Consider the following 24,002-nt stretch of genomic DNA (forward strand, 5'->3'; position numbering starts at 1 on the left):
TGTCTGAGACCACCTGACTTGCTGGCTCTAATCTTTATTTGGTAATGTGTGCATTTGGACAAACTTCTTATACCACCAAGGCTAAGTTTCCTTATCTTTTACAGAGGAACCCTTTCTTTCTCTCTCTTCCTTCCTTCCTTCCTTCTTTCTTCTTTCTTTTTCTTCTTTCTTTCTTTCTTTCTTTCTTTCTTTCTTTCTTTCTTTCTTCTTTCTCTCTCTCTTTCCTTCCTTCCTTCTTTCCTTCCTTCCTTCCTTCCTTCTTTCTTTCTTTCTTTCTTTCTTCTTTCTTTCTTTCTTCTTTCTCTCTCTCTCTCTTTCCTTCCTTCTTTCCTTCCTTCCTTCCTTCCTTTCTTTCTTTCTTCTTTCTCTCTCTCTTTCCTTCCTTCCTTCCTTCCTTCCTTCCTTCCTTCCTTCCTTCCTTCCTTCCTTCCTTTCTTCCTTTCTTTCTTTTTCCATAGCTTTGGAGCCTGTCCTGGAACTCGCTCTGCAGACCAGGCTAGCCTCGAACTTGCAGAGATTTGCCTGCCTCTGTCTCGAGTGCTGGGATGAAGGGTGTGTGCCCGACTAGAAACGCAATCTTTTACATTTTGTTTTTGTTTCACAAATTTAATAGTTGTCGAAGGTTTAGGGTTTCTGTGATGCCCACACCCCTCAGGAAACAAAACAAACTGCTGTGCTTTCTAAGGTGACTGAGGGATTGTGGTGACCTGCGCATACTTTCCTGACAGTCAAAAAGAAAAAAGGAAATAAAAGAAGATTACATGATTGATGAAGTACTGGAATTTCTCAAAAAAATCTTGAAGGCCAAAACAATGAAATTTTTTTAAAATAAAAACAATCTCCTGCCGTGAGTGGTGACACACACCTTTAATCCCAGCACTTGGGAGGCAGAGGAAGGTGGATCTCTATGAGTTCAGAGAAACCCTGTCTCAAAAAAAAAAAAAAATGAAACAAACAAAACAAAAAACCAAACAACCCTTTCACAGGCATTGATTTCTAAAAACCGAAATTTAACAAAAACATACTTCTCTTAAGTCTTAGAGAAGTGTGCCAAGCCTTCAGACAAGGAGGGAGGCTGAATCTTACATTGTAGATAATAAATCTCAAGTTTGAAGGCTCAGAAAATCTCAACTATAGGATTACCGCTGTCTCTACTGAGGGTGGTTTCAAATGCCAGCATCAGAAAGTACCAGGGCTGGGCATGTGCTTGGCGTGGAGTGCTACACTGCACAAGGCCTGTATCTAATCCCCAGACCATACAAAGGCTGATGGTAGATTGTATTGGGGGCCGGTGAGTTCCTCTTGATGAAGGATGCACTGACAAACGGATAAACAAGTGTGGTACCTGAGTGCAGGTGTGTGAGGGAATAGTCAGCCCTCAAAGAGAAAGGGAAATCTGACACACGCTGCAGCCCAGGCGCATCTTGAAGTCATTACCTAAATACAACAAATGACGGGGTGCACATGTTCCCCAGAGTTACACACACTCTCAGAAACAGAGGGTGGTCCTTGAGGATGCTAAGGGGGATTGTATGGAAAGGTAAGTGTTTCCAATGGATCCAGAGCGGCAGGCTAGAAGAGAAAACAAGCTCTGGAGGATGGGCAGCTGTGATGTAGTGTGAACGACTTAATGCCAGAGCACCACCCAGTTAAAATGGGCATACCAGCAAATTTCATGTTGTATATCTTTCCCATACTAAAGTAATAATAATGATAATAATGATGATGATGATGACAATAAAGGGACCAGGAAGCAGGCAAGGGAAGTGGCTCCCTGTGCTACAGACAGACGAATGCTGGTCCTAGAACATCAAACAGTGTCATTAGCAAATAATGACACAGAAAAGCATCCCAAGGGCTCATTAACATCACTGCTCGTGCTGAAGTTGGAATTAAATTCATTGTAAAAAGGTCCATATTCATCTGTTTTTAGATAGGGGCGAGGTTGGTCTCTAATTAGCAGGCCCAAGTAATCCTGCCTTGGGCTCTTCAGTAGCTGGGACTATAGGAGGGTTCCACCATGCCAGGCCTACTCTTTATACAAACAAGGATAACAAAACCCTTTAACTCTCTGCAAGTATATTGTATGGATGTACGATACTCATGTGTATAATTTTTCTGTTATCTTAGTGTATGGCTGCTAGTTGCAGTAGTAAAAGCAATTGCTAACATAACAGTCAGTAAGCCAGAGGTAGAAGATGCCTGGGGTTTGACTTCTCTAGTCCATGTTGTTTATTAAAAAATGAGAAAACTGAGATCAGGCAGTTTGACCAATTTGTCCAGAGTGGCTTAGCTCTTCAGCAAGTATTTATTAAATGATAACTGCTTCCAAACCCTGACGGTGGGCACCGGACGAATATGGTAGGATCGCTCTCTCAAGGAGTATGCAATGCATTACTGAGGAAGACAGACTACCAGACTGGAAGGACTCATCTTTGGAGCCAAAGTGAGTCTCAGGCGGTACCATTTAAGGAAAAGAAAAAGAAATAAAGGGCATGGTGTGGGGCTCGAGGTGAGAACCTGTTCTCAGTATGCTAGAGGTCCTTGATTTAATGCCCAGTACCGGGAATTCAAAAACAAAATGCTCCCCCGCCAAAGACGGCATAGGCTTTCCCTTAGGGGCCAGAGTCAGCCACCTCCCAGGCAGGGGTCTCTCTGCCCAGTGTTTCTGCAGTCTGTTCTGATCTCTTCAAAGGGTACTTACCACACAGTGCCTTGTTTACAGGCCTGTTGCAACACAGGGCTAAGCTGAGACCCACCCTAAAGTCAACTCACGGGAGACTGTACTTCACGTGTCCCCGGAGCTCAGCTCAAGGCTTGCCAACCAGGGCACAGTAAACGCTCATTAAATAACTGAGCCAATGAGCGAGGGGGTTAATGAGTGAATGAGGGTTAGTTCAGCTAGCTCTTTCATCTGCCGATGACTTGACTCTCAAAATGATTTAGTGTGTGGCCCGGGGGACCTTCCCTCCCTTTCTCCCTTCCCCCAGAATTCCTCATTGGTTTCTTTAAGTTGCGGGGAATTTCCTTATTTTTAAATAAAACCCAAATATGCCATATCAGGGGTAAATCTGGCCATCCAAGTTCACAGAGGTTTTTATTTGTGACCTTCTTCCCATTCTTTCTTACTTTTGCAAAAAATAACTTGGCACCAAAGAATGGCCACTTCCTGGCTACTGTCAAATAAATGCGCACGCAGTCAGCCGCACTGTGTCCCCGGAGGGCCATCCATCTGGTTGAGAGTCGCTGGTAAAGCTGCCTAAAAAAAAAAAAGGAAAGAAAGAAAAAAACAAAATAAACAAACAAACAAAAAAAACAGACAAAAACAAGACACAAAGGCAAAGCCATAAGTATGCTGTCATCTAGACAAAGTCCCCTTCAGCCCATCCCCAAAGCCTTTGATCCTCCCTCACCTCTTTTTCCTACAATATTCAAGCACACAGCACAACTACCAAGTAGATCCTTATCATCTACACAGCTAACATCAAACCTAAGTGTAAGTCAGCTTGACAGGCAATTTCTCCTGAGAGTATTTTCAGTTTTCAAAGTTCAGTGGTGTCCAAACAGTACAATTTGGAGGAATGCTGAGCTCCTTTCTTCTCAGATTGAGCCCAGGGGCGGCCACTTTCACTATAGAGGCAAAAGTTTCTTTATGATCAGGACTAACCCAGGATTAAGATCAGATGAAATGGTGGCCTAAATTACGGCCATTTTTATTTAAAAAGTTTTTTCAAAACTGGACATGGTTGCACATGCCTGTAATTTCATCATTTTTGAGGGAAAGGCACGAGAATCGGAGGTTAAGGTTATCTTCAGCTACATACCGAGTTTGAGGCTAGCCTGGGCTACACAAGACTGCCTCCAAAAAAATCACATAAGCTTATTATATCATCACGCAATGACTCTATACTTCAAGCATCATGCTGTAGGTGACAAACAGATTCTAAAGTTTTAAAAGACATCTTAAAATATGTTAAAAAAAAACCTCTTGAGGGCACATTGGAATTAAGCATTCTAAAAGATTCAAACAGAATTTGTACTAAGAGCTGAAAATAACGTCTTACCGCAACTGTTCTTCTGAGCAGCCATCCCTGTACCTTTTAGGGTAAAATTTTTCTATGACTTGTTTGAGGTTTTGGTTTGCTTTGCACTGGTTAGTCACATGCCCGGCTGGAGTTGAGAAAGGTCTCTCAAAATCCCCAATCTCCACCTGGTGGGAGAGCCCCCAAAAGAGAAGACACAGGCAGTGAGAGCAGCCTTCAGAAAGACAATCACTACTGTTCTTTCGGAACATTCTCTGTGAGTGGTAAACACAAGTCGGCCTGTCACGATTGCGCGGCTGGAAAATTTAGGATCATACATACGTCTGTTGTTTTAAACAGAAATTTCACTTGAAACCTAACTTAGGGGAAATTCTGTGACAAACATTTCGGTGCCATTTCTACTCGGAACTCCTGTCCTAAGTTTCTTTTTGTGGTACCGTGCTAGAATGATGATGGCAAGTTAAGAGAGAAAGGGTCACTTTAGCGCACAGCTGGTTCCACTTCACAGTCCAAGGCAGTGAGAAAGCCACAGCGGGCACAGAGAGCAAAGTACGCATGCGTGCATTCTTCTGCCCGCGGATGGGATATGATGTGAATTGTGAGCCAAGGGAAACCACCTCCCCGTAAGAGGCTCTGAAATACTTTGGAGTATCCGATCACAGCAACAGAGAAGAAACTGAAACACCCTCTTAGTAAATACTTGCTGAAAGAAAACAGCCTTATTACCGAGTTAACACAGGGCAGTCTTTCACTGTCAAGTCCCATTCTAACCACTAGTAAATAAGGTGAAATGACAGTCGAAGACAAAAGGTGAGAAGACTAAGCAATCTGGCAACAGTACTAGTTGGACTCGAAGGGTCTCTACTGCATATAGTGGTAGTGAGGACCCCACAGTCTCATTACTTTCCCCTAGATTTGCTCTACGAATGTCTCTGTTCTCACCAACTCTTCCTATTTATTAGCTGATTACTCTCTGGAATACAGCCCTTCATTCCCGGCTCTCCTCTGCAGCGCGAATTCTAATTGATCCTAATAATAAAAACCTGGAGTCAGACATTAGGGGGTGAACGCTGAAAGATCAGAGAAGCAGAACGGCAGCCACTAGTTCTTCCCTCTGTGAAATTCTCAGACCGAATGGGGTATCCTGACTTTACAAGTCCTGGGACTGAATGCTGAGCTCCTGTCTCCTTCCGCCTTATATCCTTCTCTCCGCCCAGTCAGATCCCTTCCTGTCTCCACCTCTCTAGTGCTGGATTAAAGTGTGAGCCATCACCGCCTGGCTCTGTTTCTCTTGTAGCTTGGATCAATTTTGTAGCCAGGCAGGAAGTATAGGTGGGGCAACCAGGCAGGAAGGAGAGGCAGGGCAACGAGAATTCTGGGAAGAGGGAAGTTTCAGTCTGCAGTCGTCACCCAGACAGAGAGGAAGCAAGATGTGACTGCCTCGCCAAAAAAGGTACGAAGCCACGTGGCTAACACAGACAAGATTATGGGCTAATATAAGTTATAAGAGTTAATAAGAAGCCTGAAATACTAGGCCAATCAGTTTATGATTAATGTAGACCTCTGTGTGTTTCTATGGGACTGAATGACTGAAGGACTGTGTGGGACAGAAACCTCTGTCAACACACAACCATCTGTAATGTCAGGCCTATCTGCCATCCTTTTCTTGACTCCCAGGGCACAATATGCATGTGGCACTATATACAGAACATTCAGACAAAACCTCATACACATAAAAATCTCAAAAATTTAATTTTTATTAATTTTATTTTAATAAAATTAATAAAAATTTAATTTTTCTTAGAGAAGGGTTTTTTTTTTTCTTTTTAAAGACAAAATTAAATTCTTAGCTGGGGTCATCCTTGTGCATTCCTGGGAATTTCCCTAGTGCCAAGTTTCTAGCTAACCCCATAATGGTTTCCTCTATCAAGATATTTCTTTCTTTCCAGCTAAAAATCTAAGCAATAGTGGAGAGGGTGACTTATCTGGCCTTCCCCTGTAAGCAGATTGATGACTACCTTAATTGACATCATAGAACCTTCATCCAGTAACTGATGGAAGCAGATGCAGAGATCCACAGCCAAGTACTGGGTCCAGCTCCTGGAGTCCAGTTATAGAAAGGAAGAAGTGATATGAGCAAAGGAATCAAGACCACGATGGGGAAACCCACAGAAACAGCTGACTCAAACTAATGGGAATTCACTGACTCTAGACTGACAGCTGAGGAACCAGCATAGGACTAAACTAGGCCCTCCGAATGTGGGTGACAATTGTGTGGCTTGGAAAGTTTGTGGGGCCACTGGATGTGGAACCAGTATTCATCCCTAGCGCATGAACTAGATTTTGGAGCCCATTCCCTATGGAGGGATAACTTGCTCAGCCTAGATACAGGGGGAGGGCCTTGGTCCTGCCTCAACTGACAGACTTTGTTGATTCCCAATGGGAGGCCTCACCCTCTCTGAGGAGTTGATGGGCAGTGGGGTGGGGGAAGGTGGGGGGAGCAGGCGGAGGGGGAGGGAGAGGGAACTGGGATTGATATGTAAATTAAAAAACAACTGTTTTTTAAAAAGACAAAATAAAAAGCTAAACAAGATAAATGTTAGTAAAGACAATAGTGATTTCCATAGGGAATTTATGCCTCTGGAAAGGTGACCCCTAGAATAGCAAGAAGCCTGGAATCCCTCTGATTATCTAGAAAGCAAGGGTCTCCTTCTTTCCTTCCATCTTTACCATTTGTAGAAAAAGAACACTGAGTGCAGTACCCACATTTTCACATTCAGATGATCTTAAAATACTCTAAAAGTGAACTCGGGGACTAAGTGTCCATTCTTCCAAGAACATTATGGAAAACTGCTAATGGGGAAAGAGCTAAGCAGGAGGGACAAGAACAGTGGTGGTCCTTGGGGAGGCCCCCCGTCAACGAAGCAAAGCAGAGCCACAAGTAATCATGAACCACCAAGGTCAGGACTGCAAGGCACATGTATAAAACATCACAGGAACTTCCCAGAGGGCCATCTGAGCTATCAGGAAGGATTCAGCAAAAAGGGACGCTAAAGGGCAAGTTGAAATTAGCAAGTTACTGACCAGAGGCAGAGCCATTCCAGATACCTGGACACATCACTAAGATTAGTAGATTCTAGAAAGGAGCAGGTGCCATACACAAGTGAGGGATTTTGCAGAGACCCAAGCCCCAGGAAAGCAGAGTTAAGGATGCTGAAGTTACTGAGGTAGGGGTAGATCATGAATGACCCTGGATATGAATGAAGGGATGACATTTGGTTTTTGTTGTCTCCCTCAATGCTGTGGGACAATGGTCTTGTATCCCATCACTTGTATTGTTTTAATAAAATGCTGATTGGTCAGTAGCCAGGCAAGAACAGAATTCTGGGAAGAGGAAAGGCTCAGTCTACAGTCGTCACCTAGATGCAGAGGAAGCAAGATGAGAATGCCTCACTGATAAAAGGTACCAAAACATATGGCTGACACAGACAAGAATTACAGGTTAATGTAGGATGTAAGAGTTAATAAGAAGCCTGAGCTAATAGGCCAACCAGTTTATAATTAATGTAAGCCTCTGTGTGTTTCTTTGGGACTGAACGACTGTGGAACAGGGCAGGGCAGAAACCTCAGGCAACACCTCACAGGCACTAATGCTGTGTAAACAACTCTCCATGGGCAAGTGACACTGTGTCATCTTCCAGTCTCAGATCTAAGGAAAATGGCAAATTCTTCTCCATGTCTCTTTAGGAGTATGGCTTTTGCCACTCAATCAACATCCCAGTTGGAAGCTCAAATAGTTCCATGAAGGAAATACATATAGCTATACAGTGAATGGTCCCTGTAGAAGTCACAACTGAGAGCCAGCATTGCAGGCAGACATGTAAGTGAGTGAGTCTCCCAATGATTCCAGCCCTCACCCACGGCATCACAGTTACCCCTCAGGCTAAGCTCACTGAAGCCACAGGAAACAGAGACTAAATGCCTTCTGCATATCTGCTCAAATTACTTTTGGAGTTGTTAATTGTTGTTACCGTGTGCTTTTCTGTTTTGTTCGTTTTTGCGAAAGGGTCTCAGGGGGTTGTACAGGTTGTCCTGGAACTTGCTATGTGACTTGGGTTTGCCTTTGCTTCTCAAGTGCTAGGATTATAAATCATAGGCATTCATCAGCACACTCAAAATCATTTGCTAGGCAGCAGTGGATAACCAGAAAAATCCCTCTGGCAGCTGTGTGAAGGATAACTCTGTGGGGAGACCACATCAGAGAGAGGCATATGGTCAGAAGGCGGTTGGGGAGCAGCGAATGTGAGGCAGGTGTGAATCAGGAATGAAAGTCAACAGAGTGTGGCGAGCAGAGGACCAAGTATGAGGTCAAAGTGAAAAGACGAGGCAACCAGTGGGAAAGGGGGAGAGAATGGAAAAGGCCATGGGGATGGCTAGAGAGGAACTCAGGGTGGAGGACTAGCTGGAGCAGAAGCTTGGGTGGAGGACCAAGAGGGATGGTGTCATGATGAAGATGCACAATGTGGAGAAAGGGAAGGATGATAGTGTAGCTTTCAGTGGGCATGCACTGGAGTGAAGAGACTTGGGAATCACCAGTGTGGGTGCTGGATGGGATGAAGAACGGATGAGATGCCCTGGGATGATGTGTAGGCTAAGAAGCCATAGACCCGAGGATCTGTCCACATGGCACTTCCTAGGCTTTTATCTGCTTCCTTGATTATCCTGTGCAGACTCAGTTTCGCATCTTAAAATCACCTTCTCCCTTGAGTATGATGACCTTAAATGACCTAGGCACAGTGGTGCCTGGCTGGGACTACCTCCCAGCCTCAGTCATAGGTAGACAAGAGGGTGTGGTTAAGGTCTAACCAGGAGCTTAAATGAAAAGGTCTGTGTAGGTTATGAATTTTCCTCAAAGTCAGGATGGGTATGTCCTTCTCAGGCCCTCCCATCCCCCACCCCTGACTCCTGGAACATGCTGGGACTCTAACAGACCTCCAGGACCATGAGGATGACACCCATGGGTGGCAGAATGGGTAGAAGGACCAAGTCCTGATGGCTCTGTAGAGGTATCAGGATGCCACAGTCACCTTGTGGAAATTAAACTTTTTTTTTCCCTTTTGGGATAGACTCTTGCTAATGTAGCCCAGGCTGGCCTTCAACACATGGACTTCCTGCCTCAGTCTCCCAAATGCTGAGATACAGGTAGAGATTCACCACACTAGGAATAAAACATACTTGTGTTTAGTTAAGTTACTGTAATTTGTGTGTATATGTTAAAGAAATCCAAACTTACTTCCATTGGTATGGTAGGTAAATAAGAAAGAGTTCTAACTTTGCACAAAAGGCGTTCCTAAGAGGTTGCCAGCTGCACATACCGTCTTCAGGACCCCCTCTCTACTCTCAGATCCCTTCCTTAAATGTCTCAAGCAACACTCTTGAAAGAACTAAGAAATACATTTCCCATTACAGAATGTAGAGTCTCATCCGAGGCTACGGCAATCGTCAGGGGGTCAGAAAATAATGATGTCATAATAACGTCTGCAGTGTCAAGTGTCTTCTTAATCATAATAAAGTGAGGGTAAAAACGTGCTGAAGGCTCCTGTCTTTTAACTGAAGAAACTCGCATCTTCCTATCTCCCAATGCTATTCCATACAACAAAGAAGTTACCTGAGCTAAAAGCGCTGCCATTTCTAATGCCAGGTCCTTGTTCAGAGGAAAAAGGCCATTTATTATCTGATCATTTGTCTGGTAGAGCAACAACAGCTTCTCTCTGTCAGTCTCTCCACGAGCTTGCATTGAGAAGTACAATCTGGAAACAAAAAGAGAGAGAGAGAGAGAGAGAGAGAGAGAGAGAGAAGAGAGAAATGTCTTATGATATTCTTTTTTAAAAAAATATTTATTTATTTATTATGTATACAATATTCTGTCTGTGTGTATGCCTGCAGGCCAGAAGAGGGCACCAGACCCCATTACAGATGGTTGTGAGCCACCATGTGGTTGCTGGGAATTGAACTCAGGACCTTTGGAAGAGCAGGCAATGCTCTTAACCTCTGAGCCATCTCTCCAGCCCCGATACTCTTATTTTTTTAAATTAAAAATTCTACATTTATTGTGCGTGTGTGTGTGTGGGGGGTTGTTCATGCACACGTGCCACTGTATGTGTGTGGATCAGAGGACAATGTGTGGGTGTCATCTCCTATTATATTAGTTCTGGGGATCAAACTCAGGTCATCAGGCTTTGTGGCAAGTCCCCTTACCTACTAAGCCATCTCACTGTTGTCTCCCCTTTCTTCCATGATAGAGACAGACCAAGCACAAGCTGGGCAAGAACTCAGCCAGTGAGCTATACCACCTTTCCCCAATGCTCTCACAAAGGAAGACAGTAAGGAAGAATCAGAGGACTCTTTTTAACAGCCCGCTACATGATACAAACAGACCACTGCCATCTGGAAAACATAGGGCAAACTGCTTTGAAGTGGAAGAACCCTTCTATTTAAATTAATTCTAAAAACAAACAGAAGTACTAAGTCACTGTGGTGGCTTGAATAAAATTAGCCCATGTATCTGATACATTAGGCTCATGTATCTGAATGCTGAGTTACCAGAGAGCGGCACTATTTGAAAGGATTAGAAGGATTAGGAGTTGTGGCCTTGTTGGAGGAAGTGTATCACTGGGGGTGGGTTTTGAGGTTTCAAAAGTCTATGCCAGGCTTAGGTGCACCTTTTCTTTTTCTTTACTGCTTTCAGATAAAGATATAGCTCTCAACTACTTCTCCAGTACAACACCTGCCTGTAGCCATGCTCCCTACCACAAGATAATGGATAAAGTCTCTGAAACCATAAGTAAGTTTCTAATTAAATGCTTAAATAAATTTAAAAAAAAAAGAGTTGCTTTGGTCATGTGTCTCTTCACAGCAATGGAACAGTCACTGGAAGTGACTAAGACAGTCCTTAAAAGAACTAGGAGGGGCTAAGACTCTGAGTGAAATTAAATTTATCCCCTAGGTGACCCAGACACAGAAGACACAAGATGTGACTGCCTCGCCAAAAAGGTACCAAGCCACGTGGCTAATTCAGACAAGAATTATGAGCTAATGTAAGTTATAAGAATTAGTTAATAAGAAGCCTGAACTAATGGGCCAATCAGTTTATAACTAATGTAGACCTCTGTGTGATTCTTTGGGACTAAATGCTAACGGCTATGGGACCAGGCAGAACAGAAATCTCTGTCAACAAATGGTGCTCACATGGACAACTGAATCTACATAAAGCCTGAGAGAGCTTGGGACGTAATTCTAGACACAAAATAATAGAGTTAAACATGGCTTATTGATAGCAGCACTTTCTTGGGTGGGCTCTGCTTGCTAGAGGCAAGGGTTCTCATTTAAGAGAGGCTTCCTGACTCAGCATTTGCTGCAAAACCTTGCAGCTCTTTTAAGAGGTCCTGCCATGAAGTACTTAAATGGTGTTGATGAAAAGCTGACTGCATGCTTTTTGATGGTGGCAGGGACTTTGAAACGGCACAGAGTTGTGGCAATAAACATGGCTCCAGCTGGTACCTTTGTCATGAGGCTGGAATCTCAGAAAGCTAAGGAATAGGTTGGATCCAGCTGTCAAAGCCACGGCTTTAATCCTAGCCATATTGCTTAGCAAATTAAAGACTCATGTGGTCAGAAAAAGAGAGATATACAGTAAAGATAGGTTCAAAGATGAAGAAAACCTCTAAGTGGTTTACTGTGTGTTTAAAATATATGTAGGCTTGGGAGAAAATTTTTTAAAAAAGCATAAAGTCCTTAAAAGAAAAAAGAAAAAAAAGAGAGTAGTTGCGTGCGATGGCATATACCTTTAATCCCAATACTTAGGAAGCAAAGGCAGACCTTCGTGAGTTAAAGGTGTGGTGGCACACACTTTTAATCCTAGCACTTAGAAGGTAGAGGAAGGCAAATCTCTGTGAGTTCGAGAACAGCCTGGTTTACAGAGTGAGTTCCAGGACAAAGATACACAGAGAAATCCTGTCTCAAAAAGCCAAAATTAAAAATAAAAATAAAAAAATATAGTTTAAAATAAAGTCATGTAAAGTTGGAAAACACACAGAGAATCTGGGTACTGTATGTTATTATGTTCTCTTTGAATTGTTTGAATGCTGAGGAAGGAGCAACAGCTATTAAAAGGTATTTGTTTATAAATACTGCTGAATTAATCCAAGGTAGGTATTTTGAAAATACCTTGACTTCAAAATGGAAGTCAAAAGGTATGTTACTTTGGAAAAGAGGTTTTCCTTTTGTTTCCACAGGAAATGAGAGGCTGTAAATTCATTCTGAGTTAAGAAAAATCAGGTTTGATCAAGGAAGACCACCTGAGAAATCTCTGGTAGGAACAGACAGCCCAGATGTCTGACTTCTACATCCAGATCAGATTCAAGACTGCTGCCTGAGATGATCAAGCCTCACAGGATACTCCAATCATGACTTGATCATAATTCTAAATTTTCTTTAGGTCCCCATAAGATTATCAGTGTCCCCAATCAGCAGGAAGTAGCCTAGACTATGCCCACATTCCCAAAGAATGGACTATAGATATTTTCCTTTGTTTAGAATGTTAATTACAAGTTGTTACAGATAATGGTCAGGAGAAAAGCTAAACAAAGGACATTAGATTCAGAGTTTTTATTTTGTTATTGTTTCTTTTTTAAAGGAGGAAGTGCTGTAGGACAATGTAGCCAGGCAGGAAGTAGAGGCAGGGCAACGAGAATGCTGGGAAGAGGGAAGTAGCAGTCTAGAGTCATGACCCAGATGAAGAGGTTGCAAGATGTGATTACCTTGCCAAAAAAGGTACCAAGTCAAGTGGCTAACTCAGACAAGAATTATGGGCTAATGTAAGTTATAAGAATTAGTTAATAAGAAACCTGAGCTAATGGGCCAATCAGTATATAACTAAAAAAAATGTACCCCCTGTAAGGAATGCAGGCTACAATAAACTCTTCATTCAATGAACTGAATAAACCCAATTTTTAACACACAATGTTTTTTCAACATCTTGGGCATGCTAAATAGGAAACCAGAGTTTCAAATAAAAAATCAACTCCAATTAACATCAAATGTCAGAGGAGGCTTCTAGATATCAAAAAGAAAAATATTGGAACATTCAAGTCTATTTGATTTTTTTTAGTCATATGCAGATGAGCATCTTTAGGAAGATCAGCAAGAAAAATACTCTCTTATTCCTTGTGGAAACAGGACATGGGCTTTCTGTTATTTTTGAGATGGGGGTCTCTATGTTGCCAAAGCTGGTCTTTGGGTGGCCTCAAATGACAGCCACACCTCACACTCCTGAGTAGGTAGGACAAATATGCTCTGCCATGCCTGGCTAATGACATGTTTCTTGTTTGCCCAGGCTGGTGCTCACTGTGCTGTGGGGCACAGTGTTATGGATGTGCAAAGTGCTAAGACAATGGTGTAGGTAAGCAACACCCTGGTAATCCTGAATGTTGCCATGACAACACAGTGGTGTGTGTGTGTGTGTGTGTGTGTGTGAGAGAGAGAGAGAGAGAGAGAGAGAGAGAGAGAGATGTGTGAACATATCCCTTAGTTATAGCCTCTCTCTCTCTCTCTCTCTCTCTCTCTCTCTCTCTCTCAACATCAGGGAAGGAGAGGCCAGAGGGCTGTAATCTGGAGAAACATGGTGGGTGTTCTCCATGAAGCTTGTCCTATCCACAGTTCTGATCATTTTCTTGCTAAGCTTGGCTGACAATCACAGATGTTTCTAGAAGTCAACCACAGTCCCATTTCAATCTATGATTATACAGAGACAAAAATACAGGATGATTAAGCAGACTGGAAGGTGTAGCTGGACAATAGACATAGACAATACATGCAAAATGTCATCAGGAAAGAGGTCTGACATGAAGAGAAAGAGGCTGAAGATGAAAGTTTTTACAAAGGAAGGGCCTATCTCCTCACTTTCAGTAAGGAGCCACATGGCTCATTCTGGAGACCCACCAGGAGAAGGGAAAGTGTTATCACTGGGACTTCATACAGTGGGAATGAGATATCTACAGGGAGACAGGACCAGCGTGATTTTCAGCAAACCTACAAGATTCAGTGGTGCGGGAGAATTGTCTGTAAGAGGTAATAAGAAGCCTGCGCTAATGGGCCGATCAGTTTATAATCTTATGGAGATCTCTGTGTGATTTTCTTTGGGGCTTGCAGGTTGTGGGGTACTGAGTGGGACAGAAATCCCCACAGCTGGCCCTCATATTACAGTTCAGTCTGGGAAAGAAGAGTGAAATGCTTAAACAAAGCAGGAACACAATCCCACACACGCACAGTCCTGGAACCCAGCATGTAGGAGGGCAGGCTCAGTCTCCGAGGAGCTAGACAAAGCTCTGGAGAACAAGAAAAGCATGGCAAAGATGAACAAGAGTCTCCAAGTTAAAGCAGGAAGCCCAGCCAGGTGTGTGGTGCACACCCATAATCCTTGCTCTAGGCACTAGAAGGTAAGTTCAAGGTCAGCGTGGCCTCTGCGTGGATGGCCTCTGCGTGGAGCTCCTATCTTTAAGAAACAAGTCTTGATTGTGGCATCTTTAAAATGTGAGGATTGCTAGAAGAAATAGGATAAGCTAGATGACCTCCACAACCCTTTTCAGCAGAGGAGTCAATGAATGCAGTGGCTCACGTAGCTGGCTAACTGTGGAGATGGAAATATTAAACTATGTTCCAGAAAACAGCAACTGCAAAGTGTTACTGAAAACAATCTTGAATTTCAAGGAGGGGTTGGAAGACTGTTCCCTGTGGGAAGGACCTTGCCAGTCTGCTTTGTTAAAAACCACACCTTGACATTAGCAATCTCAAGCACGCAGCAAGAAATCAAATAAAATGAGAGCCTTCCCAACAAGTTAGACTTCAAATACCGCTGCCCAAGTGACGGTGTCTGAGAGCGTGCTCAAAGCCTGTTAATTAGACCTTTGATCCCTGAGTCAAAATAATTAAAATTCCATACCTTGCTAAATATAAACTTAAGATTCCATAATGAAGGAAAATCGGTATTTTAGGCCTTTCAAAGCAAGTTGGCAGAGGAAGAATCAGATCTCTGGCGGCATGACAGGTCTCAGCTAGCTCCCCTCCCGATTATGTTACTAGGAATTAGGGCTCATTGTCTAAGCTATTTATAAACATATGCAAAGTACGGCCATATTTAGAAGCAGAGTCTTTCTCACAGCAATGGCTCTCCAGCCTTTTTGGACTCTGTAAACACTAACCCTCTTGTTGGAGTTGTTTGGAGTTGTTTAAACAAGGTAGTTTAAGCATGCTATCCTCTCTCTTGGTCTTTTCTAGTGATTAAGGCCTTAAAGGCATTACTCTTTTTTTTAATTATTCATTTAGCTTGCATGCCTGCACACACACCAGAAGAGGGCACCAGATCTCATTATAGATGGTTATGAGCTACCACGTGGCTTCTGGGAACTGAACTCAGGACCTCTGGAAGAGCAGCCAGTGCTCTTAACCTCTGAGCCATCTCTCCAGTCCAAAGGCATTACTCTTATCTGTAGGTCTTTCAAACCGCCTTTGTCCATTTCACCCAAATTTAATTTTGTTCCCAACCATAGCCATTGTAACCAGAATTGGCACGTGATAATCACCCAGAAGGTACTAAGAAGGTATTAAGAATTGTCTTAGACATGCTAGTCTGTCCATTTTGTTCCAACGAAATCAAACTGAATTTTGATGTAACCATAAAGAGATCAAGAGATGGGGACAGCAAATAAGAATCTTCAGATGGATACTTCTCGGACATAGGGGCACAATGAAGTAGTCAGAATACTGCTAAAACACAGACTTCGGGGGCTTTAGCAGTCACCTACCTTGCTGCTCTATCATCAATAGAAACATCAGCAGAACTATTGTGACATGACTTAATGTACCCCAAATCCCAGTTCACCACAGGAAATTCACACGGGTACCCTTCCTACTCCCGGCCTGTGCTGTGCAGGGGGCACTGGGCAGATGATGTCTGGGGAACCAGAGAAGGGTGGAATCATCTTACACCCTCAAAGTACAGTCAACAACTGCTTGCAAAATGGAGTCTCCGAGGACCAGGGGCAGACTGGAAAACCACTGTCTTACACAACATTGTGATGGCCCTGTAAGAGGTGACTGACCAAGAGCCTGTGAGGGGCTAGGTAAACAGCTACAAGTTCATGCATTGAGTTCCTGCCACGGCTTCCTTTGATAATGAACTATAACCCACAGGACAAAAATAAACCCCTTCTTCCCCAAGTTGCTTTCAATTGTGGTATTTATCAGAGAGCAAACTAGACCACCAGTACTTCACAGTCACTTTGTTGTCAACAAGATGAGCAAATCCTCACGTTCACAAGCTCCTGAATTAAGAGGCTCTGACAGACAAGAACTAGCATCCGTTCACATAAAAGGGGTTTGTTCGAGCAGAAGACGGCCAGCCCTGGTGGCTGAGTGTGTAAAGTGCAGCCTGAAATATGATTCATCACCATAAATTATCAGCCATTATCATCAACCATTTTCTCACTGAGGAAGATGGAAGCCCTCCTGTTATTTTTCACTCCTCAAAAAAAAAAAAAAAAAAAAAGGAAAGATCCTGGGCCACCCTGGAATATTCTGTCCACTTACATGGGTATTTCTGTAGGGTCAATTATTAGAAAAAGAATATTGAATTAGATGAAAGGCTATTACGGTCTTTTTATATTATACAGCGCCTTCACTTTGTACATTCCAAAGCTAAGTCTCTGAAGCTCTTCCAAAGGCAATTCTGAAAGAATTCAACATTATGCCAGTAATTCCACCAGGTTCTTGGCCTGATATTTTATAGATTAATTTATGAGCTATGAGACTAAAAAAAAAAAAAAACAACTAGAAAAACATCTTTTTTGGAGGAACATTTAATGTGAAGTGGTTAGTTCAACGCCATCTTCTGCTAAAAAAAATGGTTAAGAAAAAGTGTTTGAACAAGAAAGAAAACTGGGTTTCTGACCACGTGCCCCAGTGTGTTATAGTTTTATCTATTGACAAGGTTCGTACCACAGCACCACTGGCCATTCCTGTCACAGACTGTGCGCCTCCCTCCATGGGTGCTAACCATGCTTTCAGACAGTTTTCAAAGGACCCACTCTCCGCCCCTTTCTGAACTTAGCCTTGGCATCAATGCCATCCCTACAAAGCCCCAGGTGTCTCTAGCCTAGGTCAGGCTCATGGTATATGCTTTCATAGTACATACTAGCTTAAATACAATGACATATTTATTAGAGTGGATGCAGGCCTAGGCACTGCCATCTTTCCTAACATGGAAATTCCAAAAGATTGAGACCGGCTCTTTGTTCCTGTTACTACTTAACCCTGAGCATCTAAGTAAACAGCTTATAGCTGACCGGGTGGCTGGAAGAGGGCGGGAGACAGAAGGAGACAGAACAGGAAGAGAGAAGAGAGAGAGACTGGTCTAGGAAAGAGTGGGAATTAGAGACCAAACGCCATGTGGCAGTATCCCCCAGAACAGAGTTATTATTAATGAAATAGAAGCACACGTGTAAATATTATGACATCCAAGGCCAGTGACGAGGACGCTCGACCACAGGCCCAGGTTCTGGGCACAGCTGCACGCTCAGCTCTGGCATTCAGATCGTGTTCCACACCTGTTTTTGTAAGTCAGACGGACAGTTCTTGTGCCCTCGCATTTTCCGGGCTGCTGTTCTTTGGACGCCTGTTCCCATTTAGAAATAATGTCACAGATCTAGAAAGGAAATAGAAAGCTGAGATCCATGGGACTTTTAAAATTAATGTTTTTTTAAAAAAGACAAGAGTGTCTGTGAGTTCAGACAAACAAACCAAGCTCACTGGAGCCTTTTGTTTCTAGCTTCTGTAGAACTCTGAGCTTAGGGTTTAATGATACTTTGCTTTTCCAGTCTACTTGTCAAACTGGACACATATTAACTTTGAATTGTGGCCATGCATTTCGACTTAGAAAGGAATCTTAATGCAGGATTGTATGGGGCTGGAAATGGAGATTCCAGGGATTTTTTTTTTCTTCATAATTTGGTCACTGAAGAAGCAATTTTTTTCCACCTTGTAAATTTATCAAAATTGAAACAACAAAGTACCCTAAAGAAGTGTGAGCCAAAACGGTGCGTTCCTTTTGGTGCTAGCTGCTTGGTGTAGCCACGGCATTTTCTCTCTTTATTTCCTCTCTAAGGTCCCCGTAGTTCAGTAACTGTATTTCTAATTGTTGCCATCATTCTACGACAACTTATTATTATGGTTTTTTTTTTTTACCATGAGCTATATACTTTAAAATATCTTTTTATTTTCTTTGGTTCATTTCCTAGCGGACTGTAGTTCCGTCACACACACCCGCCCCCTAAAGCCCAGGGCTGAGATGTCCCTCTATTCAAAGGGCCACAGTCCTCTTAAAACATTGGTCACCTCCAGTTGTACTTTCAGATTATCAGGACATAAAGCTGTTCTTTTCTAAGCAAGCCAAAGTTCCCTGTGAACAGAAGCAGCATTTGTGCTGTAGGCTGAGGATTCCACTTCGTCCTCAGGATATTGGGAGCAGCTGTGAAATCTTGACTCAGGAAGTCTGTGGGGATGAGCCCCACATCTTTGCTCTTTTTTGTTCGTTTGTTTTGCATTTATTTGTGTGTGTGTGTGTGTGTGTGTGTGTGTGTGTGTGTGCATCTTGCGGAAGTCAGTTCTTTCCTTCCACCATGTGGGTTCTAAGAAGCCAACTCAGGCTTGGCAGCAAGCACCCACTGAACATCTTGCTGGCCCACCATTCTTAGTCCCCTAATATTTAGAGCATCGTAACGATCATCACTCCTTTCCCTCTATTAACACAGAGTTTGTGTATGCAGGTTTCACATTAAGAACTCTATGTCCTCCTCCAAAAATGGGAAAAAAGAGGAATTCTACAGCTTCCACAAGATTTGACAATTTTTAAAAAATGGTACTGATCGGGTTTCTTATATTTTTGGAAACTTCCTGACCTAAACTTGCACAGACTAATGAACCTTCTGCTACTTTGTTGCTGTTGTTATTCAGTTTGGCTCTGGGGAAGAATGAGATTTCACCTTGATATTTCCCTGAAGACAATGTTCAAGGTCTCTGCCAGAAGGGTCGTCAGTGAACAGCGCAAATCCAGACTGTGCCGGCTTCCTCATTCCTGTGTCCTGGTTTAAGGTATTCAAAAATTCTTCCACTGTCGTGGAGGCATCGAACCCCACTACCTAGACAAAGACAGCAAGAGAGTTCTCTTAATGAAAAACATGCACACTGAACAGGAAGCAGGGTGCACGCAATGTGTGCGTGACTAATGGTGGTGTCTTTCTCCAGGACGTTCAGATTTTTGTCCAGTGCTCCGCTAGAGAAAACAAAGGAGGAGACCAGTAGGCAGCTTGCTATAAGAATTCAGGAATTTCAGCTTCAGCCAACAGACACAGAGGAAATCAAACCTGAAAGGTCACTTAGCAGCTTTATATGTCAGGTAGAGCCAGTTCTTAGGTTTACCCGTTAGAAGTCAGCTAGAGAATACAGCACAATGTGCAATCAATATGCACATGAAAGAAAATATATCAGTTTTAATAAATGAACTTCTTTATGTATTTAATGTTTATTTTTTTAAAAAACTTTCTAAAAACACATATGTTTTATTTGGTGTGTGTGTGTGTGTTTGTGTGTGGCATGTGTCACACAAGTGTGTGGAGGTCTGAGGACAACTTCTGAGTGTGGGTTCTAGCAAATGAACTCAAGATAAACGGCTTACAGGGACAAAGAGTTCAATATGGTGTTGTTTTGGGTGTCATTCTGTTTCCAAGCTTTGCTGTCTCAGAGAACCCACCTGATAGATCCCATTCATGAAGTGCACGGGTATGCTGAAGGGCAGGGAATGATGGTACGGGTTTCGAAGAAGGGTGGAGAGGATTTCCATCCTCGAGGGCCTGGCCTCCCGATCCCCGTTCTGTTGTGTTCTCTCAACACATCGCTGGCAGTAAATGGCATATTTCCCAAATTCTGTCCTGGAATGCAATACTTAAGATAAAAATCTAAGAATAAATTTATTAAGACAATCTAACATATATAGCTTTCATAGTAATACCAAACTGTTAGAATGTTTATTGGACTCCAGTTTCTTTGATTTTTTCAGTAGACTCAATACCCTTTGAAGGTTTTTTTTTTTTAAAAAAAATCTTTCTGCATTGCTATAACCACAAGATAAATTTGAAATTAGCAGTAATTATTAGTAGTCAATATACAACCATTATGTTAACAAAACTAATGAATAAAGAATGCAAAGATAACACATAAAGATAATGCATAAAGAATAATATGTTATAACAAAACTACAGGACAGAGTTCTCCACATTGACCCCAAGGCCTCAGGCACAGTAGGCAAGCCCTCTTCTCCTAAGTCACACCTCCAAATTCCCCAGCATTCTCTCTTGAAGATCATGCAGATTATTCTACAGTTAAACAAGGTAAGACAATGCCTTCAAACAAAAAGCGTATCCTATAAACAATCCACTAGGCAAAACCATTCAAGTACATAAATACACAAGTGGGCTCGAGATTTCCTCTCCCCTTACACACGGAATAAAATTAAACGCAACTTTTAGTTTGGGTTTAGAAGATAACCTTTCTAAATACATTTCTAGTCAAGTGATTTCAAGACTCAATGGTGTCACCTTTGTTGGGGCTCCTCAGTCACTATCATCTCTAGACTGTATTATGGACTGCGGGGTATTTTCCTGTTGTTTCCTTGTATATGTTTGTTCGTGCTATCCACAAGGTCTAGCTTCCCTTACATGAAGTTCTCGGGCTGGGGTGCCCTTCAGCAGGAAGTGTTTACTGTTCACCAGGCCCTGAGTTTGATCCCCGGCACCACCAATCAGTCAAACAAAAAGAAAACATATATCTCTCGAAGCTGACAAAATGAACCCGGAAAAGCCTTGGTCAACTGCCTTAGGCCCCCGTCTAATATTTTCTTTGTTTGTTTGTTTGTTTGTTTGTTTGTTTGAAAAAGGGTTTCTCTGTGTAGTTTTGGAGTCTGTTCTGGAACTTGCTTTATAGATCAGGCTGGCCTTGAACTCACAGAGATCTGCCTACCTCTGACTCCTGAGTGCTGGGATTGAAGGTGTGTGTGACTAATGCCTGGCAAAAAGAATACTCTTTTTTAAAGACCCCAGTCTAAAAAGATCATTTTGATTAATTAAAATATCCTTTTTAAGAGAATAAAAAAAATCAGAAGCAATTCAAATACAATTTTAAAACAAAGGAAGCCCACGGGGGAAGACTTCCACAAAAAGAATCCAGTGTAGATAAAATCGGTGAAAGGGGAAATTAAGAGAGCAAAACAATTTTGTTGCTTTTACCCATGGGGGCCAAGTCATTCACACTTGCAGTGCACACGGACTTTCCACTCAAAAACGTTCTTTACCAGATCATCAGGCCTCACAGCAATCTTGCACACGATATTGAACATAGCAAAGGGGATGTTTGCCAGACTTTACGCAAATGATAACGAAAGGTATCCTGTCCCAATATTTGGTTTGCAGATACTTTTGAGAATATATCTGGCGGATTATTAAATACTTATAATTTACTGTAGACTTGTGAGGCCACATGAATAGTGTTCTGCACACCTGGAATCTGCATTCCTTTTCAGATGGAGCTGGAGGAGCCACAGGAAAGGGTGGTGGGGAAGGAAGAGCCCAACGCAGAGTGCCAAGAGCTGCCAGCCCTGGGTGAAGAGCAATACCATTCATTAGAAGCCATGCCAGCCGCACAGACACATCAGAGCAGTGTGCCTGGCAGAGGGTAGGAGAGCGATGGGCAGCTTGCCTCTTGCACATATACATAATCCCTTTAGAGCATTTACATTCAAAGCATAACAATTCAGCATCAGGTCAGACCCAAGACCCCCCTAGTTGTACCTCCTGTCTAGACTGCAGGACCAAAGTTTACCCACAGATTCAGTAGCTCTTTTTGACATCACATGCAAAGATTGGGGACTTCACTCTCCTTTGTTCCTTTATGTTTTTACTTAGTCATTGAAACAGAACTTCGAGAAAAGTAGATTACAAAGTAGTAAAAATAAAAATCGTCTACTCAAAACCCCACCTACTCATTGTACATACACATATAAGGCAGAGTATAAAATAACAGAGATTTATTTAGGGAAGAGAAACACATGTGGTGCCCCCCTTTGCTCTTTTATATGCCCTTCTCTATGTATTTTTCCTCATTAAACAGTATAACATCAATAATTTTAAGAATCTTACATAAAAAAGGTGGGAAGGATAGATCCTGGCCTTGAGAACCCTAATCTAATAGGAAAAGTTTATATAAACGCACAGCAAATTATAATAAAGCATAGTATCATGGATTTTTTTTTTAATAACATGGAGGTAATGGAGAGGGTCATCAAGGAAAGGTTTGCTGGGAAGACATAGTTTGGGGTGGATTGTAAAGTATAACACTGGAAGGGAAGAAAGGAATCCATGCGGAGCAAGCCAGATACACAGTGGTGAGAACTGAAGGGCTCCATGGATTTACAAAACTGGGACGGGAGGGATGCTCATTCAATGTTGAACAGTGAGAGTTCGTTTCTTCACTGCCCAGGAGCAGGTAGAAAGAGTCAGACTCTATGTTTCAGCTTCCAAACCCATAAAAGGTGGTTGTGAGTCGCCCAATGTGGGTGCTGGGAACTGAACTCTGGTCCTCTGGAAGAGTAGTATAGACTCTTAACTACTGAGCCATCTCTACAGCCCACCATGTGACCAAGATGTTTTTGAAGCATGGTAGTGATGTGGGAGAAGTGAATATATTCTATGGTTTTAGATGGTAATATACACACTGCAACTCTGGTGTGAAAAACAGTGAGAGTATATAAATCTATATACACTTACACACTTACACACAAGCATGATAGAGAAGCCAGTCAGAAGGATATATATCAAAATATCAGTAGCCATTTTTCCTTTCATGTGATTTGTATTTTCAAATGTCTGTACCAAATGTGTATCATTCTTACATCAGAATATGTCATTTTAAATTGCATGTCTATGCGCCAATGCATACCTGCAATGGCCCCGGCTGGTTCTGCGGCTGTCTTCGTCTTGTCTGTTTAATAAGCTGACAGCAAATCTCGTTCTGTAGCTCGGGATGTGTTAGGCAGACCTGCAAAGCGCTCTGAGCTAGAGAGATGTGGTAGTCGATGGCAGGGGAGTCGACCGCAGCATTTATAAAGAGCTGGCAGGTCTGAGTGACAGAGAGGTGAGAAATGATCAGGTTTATTTTGCACAAATCATAGCCATCCTGTCTTTTAGCAATAGTTTTTGTTTAACACAATAAAAAAGGTATTATGATAACTCCAATCAAAAGAAATCCAGAGTGGCTACTATAATAGCAGACCAAGAAGATGTGAGAGCAAAAAGATTTTGCCGAAGACCAAGAGGGTCATTTTATAATGGTAAAGGGGTCACTTCATCTGGAAGACATGATTACAGTATGTTCTCTAATTACAGAGCTTGAAAATGCATGTTTGCCTCACCCGGTCAGTCATTTTAGCCATCACATTTCATCTCTGAACTTCAATTTCCATTGCCCTCCTTAAAATGCCCATGGCTTCCTCTACTACACAAAGTACAGCAGCATCGTGATGAAGCATCATCCTATATGTTCTTCCAAGTAAGGCTGGGGTAATAAGCTCAATGACAAAGAGCTTATTTTCATCATCATCACCATCACCATCATCACCACTATTATCATTACCATCATCATTACCATCATCACCACCATCATCACTACCACCACCATCATCTTCACCACCACCATCATCATCATCACCACCAACACCACCATCATCATTACCATCATCACTACCACCACCACCATCATCAACATCATCACCACCATCATCACCACCATCATTACCAC

General features: G+C 42.5%; 1 protein-coding gene across 2 annotated transcripts in view; it reads right to left on the reverse strand.

Moving 5' to 3' along the window:
* Plekhh2 (pleckstrin homology, MyTH4 and FERM domain containing H2) overlaps positions 1-24,002 on the reverse strand; it is a 108,241-nt gene that overhangs the window by 6,557 nt on the left and 77,682 nt on the right. For both annotated transcript variants that reach the window (XM_087907295.1, XM_087907296.1), the window contains exons 20-27: positions 23,145-23,324; positions 21,707-21,804; positions 19,906-20,083; positions 19,139-19,294; positions 17,705-17,802; positions 9,712-9,853; positions 4,065-4,210; positions 3,130-3,259 (exon numbers count right to left, since the gene is read on the reverse strand). In XM_087907295.1, the coding sequence (XP_087763421.1) occupies positions 3,130-3,259; positions 4,065-4,210; positions 9,712-9,853; positions 17,705-17,802; positions 19,139-19,294; positions 19,906-20,083; positions 21,707-21,804; positions 23,145-23,324 (1,128 nt within the window). The remainder of the gene's footprint in view (positions 1-3,129; positions 3,260-4,064; positions 4,211-9,711; positions 9,854-17,704; positions 17,803-19,138; positions 19,295-19,905; positions 20,084-21,706; positions 21,805-23,144; positions 23,325-24,002) is intronic.

The sequence above is a fragment of the Myodes glareolus genome, chromosome 6 (assembly GCF_982192425.1).
Source record: "Myodes glareolus chromosome 6, mMyoGla1.1, whole genome shotgun sequence".
In the NCBI taxonomy this organism is placed as follows: domain Eukaryota; kingdom Metazoa; phylum Chordata; class Mammalia; order Rodentia; family Cricetidae; genus Myodes; species Myodes glareolus.